Source organism: Kogia breviceps, chromosome 19 (genome assembly GCF_026419965.1).
Source record: "Kogia breviceps isolate mKogBre1 chromosome 19, mKogBre1 haplotype 1, whole genome shotgun sequence".
Lineage (NCBI taxonomy): Eukaryota > Metazoa > Chordata > Mammalia > Artiodactyla > Physeteridae > Kogia > Kogia breviceps.
In genome coordinates this window covers 6603285-6617172 of record NC_081328.1, presented here as the reverse complement: position 1 = coordinate 6617172, position 13888 = coordinate 6603285, and the positions used below count along the sequence as shown (strand labels likewise).

The 13888-nt window shown below is 49.4% G+C and overlaps 1 protein-coding gene across 7 annotated transcripts in view; it reads right to left on the bottom strand.

Moving 5' to 3' along the window:
* The window catches only part of GAS7 (growth arrest specific 7), a 196748-nt gene that overhangs the window by 93058 nt on the left and 89802 nt on the right, over nucleotides 1-13888 (bottom strand). The window contains exon 1 of one of the 7 annotated variants that reach the window (XM_067022087.1): nucleotides 3653-3841. The exons of the other annotated variants lie outside the window; for them this stretch is intronic. Coding sequence (XP_066878188.1) covers nucleotides 3653-3670 — 18 coding nt within the window. The 5' untranslated portion in view covers nucleotides 3671-3841. Of the gene's footprint in view, nucleotides 1-3652; nucleotides 3842-13888 lie in introns of those variants that run through there. 7 annotated transcript variants of the gene reach the window in all.

Here is a 13888-nt window from a genome sequence, read left to right as displayed (position 1 = left end):
CCAGCGCAAACCTGCAAAAGCAGCTGCTATGTAAAGAGGTGGCAGAGACCTCCTGACGAGGAACATAAACGGTCATGAAACATTTACCCTTTTTTTTCTGCATGATTCCCCCAAACTCTTTTGGGGTCCAAAGAGGAAGCAGTCTGAAACTCTTTTGGTCTAGAGATACCGCTTCATTCACTCCAGACTCAGGACTGGTGGGAAAGACACCAGTGAAGTGATTAATAAAAATTGTAGATCACTAAGTTTATGCCCAAACCAGGAAACTAGTATCAAAATTGTGGGCATTAGACCTCAAACCACTATGGGGAGACTTGAACACTGAACTCTCCTCCATTTCGCTACTGGGCACTGCTCGGGCCTCTTTAGGGCTGAAACGTCCCTATTTGTGAGAGGAAGGAGTTGGGGTAAAGTTTCACAATTTCCATAGTTGTAAAGGATCTCAAGATACAGGGCTTCCCTGGTGGCGCAGTGGTTGAGAATCCGCCTGCCGATGCAGGGGACGCGGGTTCGTGTCCCGGTCCGGGAGGATCCCACGTGCCGCGGAGCGGCTGGACCCGTGAGCCGTGGCCGCTGAGCCTGCGCATCCGGAGCCTGTGCTCCGCAACGGGAGAGGCCACGACAGTGAGAGGCCCGCGTACCGCAAAAAAAAAAAAAAAAAAAAAAGATACAACCTAGGAGAGGAAAAACAAACAAAAAAACGCATCCCAGATTTTCTATACTAGTTTACCTCTATAATGATATCAATTATCCTGCCCTAGAAGATGCTTTTTGCAGGACATTTTGAGGCTCCCTCACCAGAAACACTCTCCCTAGGGAGAGCTCCTGGTAGGGTGAAGACCCCTCTAGATGATTCCGGGTCCAATTTCCCTTTGCAGAGGAAAGAGGCTGGCAATAAGAGAGTTTTGCCCACACCTGGTATTAGGAGGGGAAAAAGAAACACGGCCTTTCTTTAGTATTAAGATGCAAAACCCCCAAATGCCTATGCCATTTCTGGCACTTTCATAAGTTGTTATGACTCTGGAGAAAACCCCATAACCAAATTTCCCAAGCACTCTGTGCTGTCTGACATGGATTTAGGAAGCTCCGAAGTGAGGCAGGGAGTTGAAAGTTGCTAGCCCGGGGGAGTCAGAGGCTTGGGTACCTCATGGAAAGCAGCCTGCCCGCCAGAAAGGAACTTCAAAGACCGGTGTCACAGCTGTTGTCCACAGCTGCTCCGGGAGCAAAAGCAGGTTTCCTCGTGGGGAGTGGGTACCGTTTTAAAGGGAGGCAGACTAGAGCTCATTAGGGCACAAAGATGGGTGTCTCCGACGGCCGGTCTCCGGCCGAGATCCAGCCGATCCAGCTTTACGGATGCTACTGGCAGGCCTGCAGACACCAAAAGAAACCTGGGGCAGCCAGTCTTCTCACCATGGAGACGCATTCCAGTTACTCTGCAGTGCCAACAGCCTGGGCTCCCAGTGACTCCAATCCAAGACTTCTGACTCTGCGAGCTGGCTCCCAGAGATCCCTAGCTGGCCCTGAAACATGAGCACCGGAGGGAGATGAAGGCTAAGAGGGACTGGTACTGTTTCTATGAGTCAGAAGGGCTGCGATTCCAACCGGCCCAAGTCAGCTGCCATTTCTGGAGCCTGAGCTCCCGGCGCATATAGAACTTAGACCAACGGGACAGCCGAGGACAGGGCCATCGAGGTTTCGGATCTACCACTGCTCTGGGGCACCACGCAGAGAACACGGACTCAAGACCTGCCGCTGTCTTGCTGTGAGATCTTGAGCAACATGCTTCATCTCTGCTGGCACAGAATTTCCTCATCTCAAGGATACGGAAGTTGGACCAGATGGTCTCCAGGGTTCTTTTTGTTTGTTTGTTTATTTTTTGTTTGAACGGTATAGCCTAATGCTCAGTGATTCTGGATGTTAGTATCTCTCTTTTAAGGACGTGCCATTTCTGTCAGAGGAAAGAAGGCACGTTCAAGTGCAGAAATGGGATTCAGAGGTGGTCCTGGAACGCTGCCTGGGCTCCAAACACCTGGGCTTCTGCCTCGCTACCTTGGAGCTCAGTGCCTCCGCCTCTCACCATGGGGAGTTCTGGTGAGTTCTTCTGTCCTGATGGCCTGTGTCCGCCCCTTCCCTGTCACTCCCGGAGCCACACACGGTTGCTCTCTGTTTTGCCAAGAACCAGACGTCCACCTGGCGTCCTGGGATTCCCTGTATCCGAAGTTAGAATTCTCCCCGCACCCAAGGCAGGCTCCGGAAGAACAGTTCCAGACCTCCTGGCACACAGCGCCTCTGCTCACCCCTCACGCTGCACCCCGCCACGGCCCGCACCCCGTACACCTCAGCCTCTGCCAAGAGCTTTCCCGGGCTCCTCCCCGCTCCCCGAATGCACCTCGGCGTTCATCTCCTTGCTGATCCCGTCTTCCCCGTAAACCTCCCTGCCGCCATCCACAGCCAGTGCTCTGCAGCCAGGTCGTGGGCAGCGGTGAGTGCCAGCACTGGATTGACTGGTCTGGCTTCTTTACAATAGCCATCACCCCAGTGTGGTCCCTGCACCAGCGGCCCAGGCGTCCTCTGCAAGCTGCTTTGAAACGCAGGGTCCCAAGCCCCACCCTGCAGCCGGGCTCTATGTCCGAAAGGTCCCTGGGCAATTCAGATGCACATTATTAGGCTCTTCGAGAAGCCCAGCTGGGAACCAGGTCACCTGGCTGGTCAGAGGATACTCCGGGAGTTTGAGCACCATCTCTGCTCCTGGTACAGGTCCAGGCCTCGATCAGAAGCCACGCCACCATCAGAGAGGCTGAGTTTGACCCAGACAGTGGGACAGGACGTCCTGGAGGAAGGTTTTGTGCAGAGATAGACGGGACTTGCCACAGAAACTGGACCTCCTTCAGCTGTCCAGAACCTCAACAGAGCGGTCACTGAAGTCTTAGCCGACCCCTCTTGGTCCATCTTTCCAAAGAAGCGGGGAGTCTAACTTCCAGAGACAGGACGGTTGGCAAATAAGGCTATTCTCCTCTTAAGTCTCCGGAGAGCATCCATCATCTTTAGGGCGGCCACAGCTGCCACAACCAAAGTGGACAGAAACATCCAGCCCAGCCTGGAACCCCAGTGCAGATACTGGATTAACTGGGCAGATACTCAACAACCTTCTGGGGAACTGTGTCCTTTAACGGGCTATCACCATCCAGTGTCCCGTCTGGAACTGGGCCGTGGAGTAGAAGGTAGGTGGGTGGGTAGAGGCCAAGCTTTGGATGTGGGACAAGTTACTGGGAGAGGCAGATCTGGACTCCAGCCCCCACCATAGAAAAATCCACGTCACCAACTCTGCTTCTCCGTCACACCGAACTTAACTGCTTCCCCAGGTAACCAAGGGGGACCCAAGACCCTTTCCCTCCACAAACATCCCCTTTTCAATCGTTTGCCCTCTCCCCTTCCTGGTTTCTGCAACATCGGCCCACATCTTCTCCCCTCCTCTTGCCTCGGGCCCGGGAAAGGTGCCCCCAACACTCCAGACTTTGTAAGCTCAGCAGTTGGGAGCCCGTGTCTCGGAGGGTTCTCAGAACTGCCTCTTTAAAATGCTAAAGTCATCTTAGGAGCATGTGGAGAAAGGCAAGCTGCACACACGCTGGCAGGTAAGCGGAACGGTTCTTACCATTGGAGGAGGGCTCATCTTCTTTGGGGGCCGCTAACTCAGAGTCGTGGGTCCTGTCTGCAGTGCCCGGGCTGCTGGCCAGGCCCCTGCCAGCTTCCTCTCCTCGGGCCCCTGTGCGGGAAATGAGGCCCAGGAGAACAGCTACCCCAGGGTCAGGGCTCTGGGCACCCCGGAGGATGTTTCCGTGGCTTTTCTCATCGCTGTTCTTTCACAAAGAACCCACTACATTGCACAGTTCCTTCCAAATCTGCTCCAGCTCCTGTGGGTAAATCAACGATGCCTTCTGGACTTTCCAGATACAAAGGATCTGGGGGCTTTTTCTTTCTTTCTTTCTCTCTCTCTCTCTCTCTCTTTCCCTCCTTCTCTCTCACTCTTCCTTTCTTCTTTCCTTTCTCTCTCTCTCTTCCTTTCTTTCTCTTTCTCTCTTTCTTTCTTTCTTTCTTTTTTCTTTTTTGCACGCTCTCTTTTTCTCCTCCCTCAGCTAAAAAAAGTTGGCAGAGGTCACGACATACAATGGCCAAGCCTGTGTCACTGACCAGATGCCTTCCACCCCCAGGCCTGTGGACAAGAGCTCCTTTGTCCACTGTATTTTAGGCGGGACTCCCTGGGCCTGCCCAAGCCCTGCTGGGGAATGTTCCGCCAACTTTTTCCCATCCCAAAGTCACAGCTCTGGCCCCGGCTCCGGCCCCAGCTGTGCAAACCCAAGGCCAGATTAAAAACCAACATAAAAAGGATGGAGAATGCTCCCCCAAAGAACCACTGTGCTGCACTCATCCAGGGCTGGGAAGCTGCTGCCCCCAAAAGGGCAAGATGAGGGTCCCCTGCCTTCACTCAGCCCGTCACCTCCAAACCTGAACAGACAGCAGGAAAAGAGGAGGCAATGCGGGGCATGTCAGATGAAAACAGCCTGGGGCTCACGAGGCTGTTAGGTTCACGGGAAGAAAGGACTGGACCCTGAGAACACCACTGCCTCCACGGAAATGAGTCTCAGCAAAGGACTTGGCTCCTTGGTGAATGTATCCTATCCCTCCGCTTAGAAAGCTTTTTGGAGCAGCTGAAGGTTTAGCACTTGAAGGGCCCTGCATTTCTGGGTTTGCTTTCAGATGCAAACCTTGGGGATTTTAGGAACTGATTCTTTACATCGAAGTAAATATGGTGTCCTGGAGGAACAGAGGTCCTGAGGACTGCGTGGTTTCCTATAAACTATCACTTCTCTCAAACGCATGGGGGAAGTGTCTACTTAGGAAGGTTTCAATGCCAGCTCCTTGGGTGGGGGCCGGGCCATCAGTACTGTCATTTAGGGACAGAGTCAGATCAGGGTCAGGGCTTTGCTGGTTCACCACTGTGATACGTAGGGCAAGGCCTCTAAGCTTCAGTTTCTTCAAGTGTAAAACGGAGATTATCTTTCCCAAAAGGTTGTCGTGAGGATTAAAGGGGAAAAAAGCGATCCATGTAAACACTTAGTATAGTGCGAGGGTGATGTGAGTTATTACTGTTGGTGTTACTATCAGCAGGGGCTGAAAGAGGAAGGTGCTGCAGTTTCCCGGGACACAAAAAAGTTTAGATTCAACAACAGAAACAAACAATCCAATTTTTAAATGGGCAAAGTGACATTTCTCCAAAGAAGATTTACAAATGGCCAATAAGCACATGAAAAGATGTCATGTGTCACTAGTTATTAGGGAAATACAAATTCAAAGCACAATGAGATAATACCTCACACCTATGAGGAGGGTTACTATCAAAAAACAGAAAAGAACAGATATTGACAAGGATGTGGAAAAATTGGAGCCCTTCTGTGCTGCTGATGGGAAAGTAAAATGGTGCAGATGCTATGAAAAACAGTAAGGCAATTCCTCCAAAAACGAAACATAGAATTAGCACACAATCCAGCAATCCCACTTCTGGGTATATACCCAAGAAAATCAAAAGCAAGGACTCAAACAGATATTTGTACACTCCTGTTCACAGCAGCATCATTCACAGTAACCAAAAGGTGGAAACAACCCAAGTGTCCAGTGATGGATGAATGGATTTAAAAAATGTAGTCTATACATACGCTTAAATCTACAGTTGTAAAATGGCCCCAAACCAGCCACTAAGAGAAGAAGTGAGCACCGTACGTATCCAGAGGCGGGAGTCCTCCAGCGGCTGCTGGGTTATCTTCTCCCTGGTGTGGGAAGGGATGCCAGGTGCAAGCTCACACCCTGAACTGTGGGACCAGCCATGCCCTGGAATACACAGCAAGGTCCTTCTCTGCTCCTGGAAATGGGCTCCCACCCAGGAGAAGATGCGAACAAAACTTCATCTGCATCTAGACAGCCAAGACCCTCGTCTTCAGGCCCTCTGGTTTTGTGGAATTAAAATGGCGATGGAAGCTTTCACAGTCCATGACTTCTTGTTTTTTTGTTTTTGTTGGGTTTTTTTTTTTTTGCGGTACGTGGGCCTCTCCCGTTGCAGAGCACAGCCTCCGGACACGCAGGCTCAACGGCCATGGCTCACGGGCCCAGCCGCTCCGCAACATGTGGGATCCTCCCGGACCGGGGCACGAACCTGCGTCCCCTGCACCGGCAGGCGGACTCTCAACCACTGCGCCACCAGGGAAGCCCGACTTCTTGTTTTTAATAACAGCAAAGGGGACGGTTTTCAGGCCATTCAGCCTTGACACCACTCTGACCCTGCAGCACACAGACGAGTAGATACAACCACAGACAATAATGCCCTGCTGTAGGCAACACAGAAATCACCATCATGGTGGTTCTCTGTAAGGCCTCCAGCCAATGGCAAGGGGCCTTTCTGGGCCATTACAATCCAGGAGGCTGATCTGCGCTGACCTGAACTAAAGCAAAATAAACCAGTACTGCAGAGGTTTTATTCTTTAGGATTCACCCAAGTTAACATTTCTGGGCGTGTTAAGACTCGCATATACATGCCAATGGGTTTACTGTCTGGGGTAATCCTAGTGTTCTAATCCAGAATTCACTTCTGTTCTGCTTTACTGATAGTCCTCTATCATTACAGTTGGCTGGGGAAAAGCACAAATTGTTCACCTCCTTTTTTGTCTCTGAAAACAGGTATGTTTCTAACTATGGGGCCACATGGACAAACAAAAGACATAAGGAAACCCATGATCCAAAAGCAAAAAGACTGGCAATCATTTCCACTAAAGCTTCATTTTCCCGAGTTGAATGGAGTCAGATACAACCAACCCTCCTGTGATTATTCTTTGTTTGAGTTGAGTTGAAAACTGTCAACCCAAAATAGACCACGTTTGCTGTGGGACCTCATCCTCCGTTAGACAAACTGTGTTGTCTTATAATGATAATTAAGAAAGAACATCTGGGGATGGCGATGACTCACTTCTTCTCAATGCTTCAGAGGAATGAAGGGAGGAATTATTCACCAGCCCGTGTGCCACCGCCAGGGTACAGGGTCTCAAAGACAGCCCCACCCCCTGATACGCAGCCCCTTGGCTATGCAATCGATCAGCAACTAATAACTAATCAAGTTCAGAACGAATCAAGTTCCTAACGACCGCTTTCCTGAATGCTGTGGAAGATATAGGCAAGTCTCATATATAAGACTTGACTTCAATTTGGAAGATAAGGCACAGACAAACACAAGTGTAGGAAAAAAAAAAACAGGGATAACCAAACAGAGGAGTCCGTCAGGAATGCTGACTGATAAGTAGGTAGACAATGAGAGCTTTCAGAGTCCCGAGGAGGGCAGAGCCCTTTCCGTTGGGACAGGCAGGGGCAGTTCCTCAGAAGATACAGTGTCCACACGAGATAATGAAGAAAATGCTTACTGACTACAGAGAGGAGGTCCCCCACCCCCACCCCCGCTAATCTCAGAAAGGAATATGGAAGTAAGGTGGGCGTGGAAATCTGAACCCAGGCACACAAGGCGCTGGTGAGTGTGAAGAGGCACAGGGAAGCCATTCAGAGGGATGCCCGTTCAGAAGAAAGTAAGAAAGGGACGGGGCTCTATGGAGGTGGTGGCCGGATCTGGCCCACCAGGCCAAGCGATGGCCCCTGGGAAGTGACTGGCAGCCAGTTTCTTGCACTCAATGCGGTGGGGTCCAAGGCCCCTCATAAGATTTCTATGTGTCCCCATCATAAAAGAGTCCCAAGATCAAGTGGACGTATCAGAAATGGCACCTGGTTTCAAAAGGTTCCTTACAGGCCCCGTGCCAGACCTACGGGGTCCCCTCCTCAGCGTCTCCCAGACCTCAGTCACTCACGTTCTGCTATCAGAACTTTCCCACTGTCATGCATCAGCTACACTATGATTTACTTGTTTTTTAACTGACTTACATGGAACTTGAATTAAGCCTGGCCCTAAGCAGTAATATCTATGAAACCATGGATTTGATTGGGTTGGGTTTGTTTTTTTTTTTTTCTTACACACGAAAATAAATGGAACTTAAAAACTGCTATCTCCACGTGATCTAAGATCATCTCGCATATCCTCAGTTGTAGACTCAGCCCACTTGGAGAAACACGGTCTCAAGCTATGTGTAAAACTATCAGGCAGCATTCAGGCAATGGTTTACGAGGTTCTTTTTTCAATCCCAGAAAACCAAACTTGAATTTGTTACTGACCACATACCCACAACTGCAGGAATGAGGTCCCCAGTGTGGGCCTGAATCACCAGGGGGAGGACCAAGAGGACAGTTAAAGAGCTGCAGAGGGACTTCTCATGGAAAGGGGCACCGGACGGTAGCCCTGTGGACACCTCCGTCAAATCCTGGTGAAAGTGGCACTAAGAGGAAAAGACAAAAACCACGCTACAAAAAAAGCAAAAATAGTGGACAATCAGAATCTGAGGGAAAAACCCTCCAGAACCTTTAAGGCCAGTGGAGTAAACGGAGACAATTTTACAAAATGGAGACTAATTGTGAAAACAGCACTTCACACCTTCACTGCTCACTGTGTCTAATTTGAGATGCACTTGGCACCTTCGCCCTTCTCAGACCCCGATGTGAGATACAGGATCTGCACCCACCCGAGCACTAAACAGCCAGCCCCTGTGGCTCAGAAGCAGCCTGAGATCTGCCCCTCCCTCCCTCCCACCCATTTCCGCACAGCGATTCCTGGAAAACAAGCCAGCGGGCAGTGCAGGTGGGTGCAGGGCCTGGCGAGGGGTGTTAGTCATTCAGAGAGGTATGGATCCCACAGGTCAAGTCTGGAGAATGTCCTGGCAGCAGTGCGTGGGGATGGAGCCAGGAGAACTGTGATTTCTCACGCACTCCACCCATTCGGAATACCAGCGAGCCAGGCAGTAAAAGAACGATGCACCAGGTGACAGTCAATTTGAAAACAAGAACAGGACTGGGAGATGTATGTACCACCGAACCTACAGGTGAGCAAATGTGAAAAGGACTCAACCTTCCCCCAAGTGCACAGAGTGCCAAAGCCAGTGACAGATGACCTATACTCTTTGCGTATAATGCAGTGTCTACATAGATCCTGCCTTGTTAAGAATGAGTTTGAAAAGCCGGTGCGGAGGGGCCTGGGGGGCAGAACACATGGGAAATGAGTGAGGAAACACCATCCTAAAGGCTCAAAGGAAGAGCACATCTCAGAAAGTAATTCAGAATATAATTTAAAATGTCAGGAAACTGCTAGAATGTAAGAAGTTGTGACCTCTTAGAGAGAGGAACAGAAAATTCGTAATGGAAAAAAACCAGGCAAAAGAGAAAGGCTGATATAAAGAAGAAAATAGATAAGGTCAGTATTATATGAAAATTGCTCATTTAAAGCCACATTAACAGTTGTGGATAAATGAAAATATTAAAAGTTAAATCAGTAAAGTACAGAGTAAACTTAAAAGTATCTCCCCAAATTGCAAACTAAAAAAAGCAAGGAAATAACGAATCAATGTAGGTTTAAGTAGTATTCCATTAGAAAAGACCAGATCAAATACACTAAAATCAACAATTAATGACAAAAATAATAACACATAATAAAAAATCATGCACACCAACAGGCAAAGAGAACAGTCATCTAGGAAATCACTCCTTCCTCAGACTTTTCCTCTACTCCTACTAACAGCTAGAGAACACTTCCCACTAGAATAAAAGCTCTGTGAGGCGGGGACTTTGTTTTGCTCACAGCTCATCAGGACTCGGCATCGCCATCTGAAAGTGCTAGAAGACAAATGCCACTGAGGTCAAAGCTTCAGGGGTATGGCCATCATCTTGTTCATCCCTGTGGGTGTCTATAAACATTTGTTGAACGATGGAACAGGCTGAGCTGCTAACATGAGTTTCTGTCCAAAAAGGTTGACATCCAAGACATACATATCCAGCCAAGTCATATTACTATTTGACATGACAGAAACAGGAAGGTTCTTGTAGGCATGTAAGTGAAGAGACCACCCACTTACTGTTCAAACACTGAGAGAGAAATCAAAATTAGGGAGATGATGCTGGGGAAGTAACCATATAAATGCACTGCTTAGTGCACTCCCCCAACTCAGAATTCAGCAAACTGTACTGCCTGGGGTTAGGGTTAGGTGCCGAGTGTTTCCCTTGGTCCTCCTCTGCTGCCCCCCTCCCATCCTGGAACCAGGACACATGTTTCTCCTGCAACATCTAAGGCCAGTACAGACGAAGCCTCCAGCCATGTGTGGGGCGCACTTGTAACTGCTGCTTCCTTTTCTGTCCAAGAACATGCCGACCATGGAGGGACTGTTCAAGCTTTGTGGATTCTGTGCTGGGAGAGTCACCGAACAAAAAGTCTTTGTTTCCTTTGTCCACCCGAGCAATGCTGCACTATGCAGAACATCATAGCAGCCACTTTCTCTGCCAAAGAACTTGAGTGATGATTTTCTGTGTATTTAAAACTCATATTGAATGAACCAAGTCTTCCCCCCCATCCCCTCAAAACAGGAAAGACTAATCAACCACCCAGTAGCCAATGCTTTCTGCCATCAAAACCCTCTTTTATATCATCTTCTAAACCCTCTTTTATATCATCTTCTAAACCCTCTTTTATATCATCTTCTAAGAGTGGTTCCTGTTTTAGAAACGAGAGTGCGCAGCATGATCTCAACTATGGAAAATAATGCTCTCCCCGCCCCAAGCCAACCACGAAGGAAACACACGAAAATGTTAACAAAAGTTATCTTTGTACTGTGGAATTCCTCTGGCTGTCGTAATTGTATTTCTTTTTTTTTTTTTTTTTTTTTTTTTCCGGTACGCGGGACTCTCACTGTCGTGGCCTCTCCCGTTGCGGAGCACAGGCTCTGGACGCGCAGGCGCAGCGGCCATGGCTCACGGGCCCAGCCGCTCCGCTGCACGTGGGATCTTCCCGGACCGGGGCACGAACCCGGGTCCCCTGCATCGGCAGGCGGACTCTCAACCACTGCGCTACCAGGGAAGCCCATAATTGTATTTCTTTTATCACGTTTAAAAGTTTGAGTCCTTTTTTAATTTAAAAATGAAAAATTTAATTTTTCTTTATTTTAAAAATGTATTTGTAAACACTGTCCTTCCCCTGAATCAGTACAATTCTAAATATACCATATGATCCCAATTATGTAGACAAATATGCACCAGAAAAAGAAAAGACAAGCATGCTAAATATTTTTTCTGTTTTCTGCTTTTCTGTATTTTCCAAGTTTCCTATAATGAGCATATTCATTTTAGTGCATTCTTTAAAAAAAAAAAATCTTTAACTTGGATTCCATTATGAGCTAATACATGAATATGGCCTTATGTGAAATATTTAGATAATATTTGCTAATAAAATCCCCCTCGACATATCCCATTTCACTTGCCATCCCCTAAATTGAACACTGTTTATCAGATTAAGGTTCATTGTATTATCTTTCAAACGGCAGGGAGACTGGGGGGGGGGGTGCTTTATTTTCAGGAAAACGAATTGAATTAAGACAAAATGATCAACAGTAAAGAACTTAACCAATGCAGCGCTGACACAAAAATTAGGGATGGAAGGGACCGTAGAGATCACTTGATCCCATGTTGCCATTTTACAGATGGGGAAACCGAGGCTCAGAGACAGACGGGGGTTGGTTGGACACCAAGTCTCCCAGTCCTAATGCAGAGTCTTCTTCTCCTCGCTCTTTGGCCCTAAACCTTGGTGCTGATGTTGCCATCATGGCTGGAGAAGTAGCTCTGGCCAGATGGCATGGCAGAAACCAAGCCCCACTTAGGACCCCTCCCCAGGCTGACCCCCACAAGGCTCTGTGCAAGGCGACCTTTGCCAATAAGTCTGGCTCTCAGCTCAACCATGAGCCACTTCCCATCTGTTTGTGGCCAGTGAGTCCCCGCGAAGGGGGGTGGGGGTGACCCAGGGAGGAAACATCTGTGCACACAAAGAGGAGTCATAAACGCACTTGATTTTCTCTTTTGGCAAATCCTCTTCTGCTTATTTTTTTTCCACTCATTGAAATGCAAAGCGCCATTCCAACAAGGGGGCCTGGAAGATTCCAGAGGCTTCGAGGAACCACAGCCTCTGCTCTGCAGCAGGGGCTCCCAAAATAAGGTATGCACGATGCGTAGGGGTGTGGGCGGGGATTAGAAACAGAAGAGGCAAGCCCCACTAGCCACTCGAATGCCCACAGACATCCCTTTGCATGCCTCCAAACCCAGCTTCTACCCTTCAGCCAGGGCAGAGGAAGTTCAGGTATAGGTTCTACCTCTTACCAGCCATATAATCTCAGGCAAGTCACTTCGCCACTTTGGACCTCTTTTTCTTGTCCACATGTAAAAATGGAAATACCGCCAGCCACTGCACAAAATTCTTGCAAAGACTAAATACGAGGGCCGAAATGATGGAAGAAATCCGTGAGTATTAGCTGTGCTTCATACCGTCCCATCTCCATTAAATCACGGAGCAACGTTTAGGAAACTCATCAGCTGAGGCCCCCGAGGCGGAGTCCCTCATGCTGCACGGCCTGCGGGCTAACCTCTCCGAGTGACACCTTCTGACCTTCCTGACACAGACCGGAGAAAGAGGAACAGCATGTGACTTGGAATCAGGCCACTCTGTGGGCAAGACTGGGGTTTCGGGGACCAACGGAAGGGGCCGGAGAACAGCCACGTCCACCGGGGCTGCTGGGAAGCTGGTGACCCCCTGCAAACCAGGCCGAGAAACAGACGCAGCTGTGCACAGCAGCCATGGACCAACCGATGCAAAGCCTGGCAACCTTCCTAGGGCAGCCCGCACGTGACTTCATTGGAATTGTGGCCACCAGCAAGGACACCCCAAGAGAACTCTCCCAACCCCGACTTCAAGCTCCTAAAAATGAGACAGGTGGGATAATCAGGAGGACAAAGGCCAAGATTTCTTTTCCCCACCAAAGTCGATTCCCACTGTCTGAACTTCACCATGAGTCCTAATCCTTTCCGTGGTTCTTCCTTGCTGAAGTGCATTCTGTCTATTGTGGGCCAGTAACCTGTATCTGTTGTAGCTTATTTGACCTTTACAAGAATCCTGGGAGAGAAGTATTCATTTTATAATCAAATCATTTTTATTTTATAATCGAATAAACCAAGGTCTCACCACCCACAAGACAGAACTGGTTTGAACCTGGTGTCCCGTCTCCAAGGCTGAGGCTTTTGCCCCGGACCCAAAGGCCATCCCCGCGTTCCTCCATGAATCAAGGCTCAGCCTGGGTTCAGTGCTCCAGCCGAGATGGGGGTCCGTCTTGCTCTGTCTGGTGGGCCAGGCTCCTCCTCTCTTCTTGCTGTCTCCCCGGGAGATGCAGCCCCCTACCCCACCAGCCCTACCTTCCCTCCCCCTGGTCGGATCCACTCATTACCTCCACAGCTGCTCTTGGTGGGGGGCCAGTGATGAGTGGTCCTCACACCCCACTCACCTGAGCGTCCTGAGAACATGAACAGTGTCCTACCCAAACCTGTGCCCAGACACAGGAAACATACCCAACAAGCATGTGTTGAATCAGTGGAATTCCTTCAGTCTCCCAGTAGGACTGTCAGCCCACTAAGAAAGCAGGTTTCTTACTTTCCCAGGGTCACCGGGGCCCCAAGGTGAGAGGAGAGGAGGAGAGAGAGGCAAGAAGGTAGAGGCAGAAGCACAGCCCGCGTGTTAATCTATGTTTCACTGGGAAGGGGGTCTTACATCCCGAAATGCCCTCAGGGGCCCCCAAATCACAAGCGAACGAAATGGGCCGGGGGGTGGGGGTGGGGGGTGGGGTGGGGGGGGGAAATGTCATCAATGCTGCTGGTTCAAGGCATCACACTT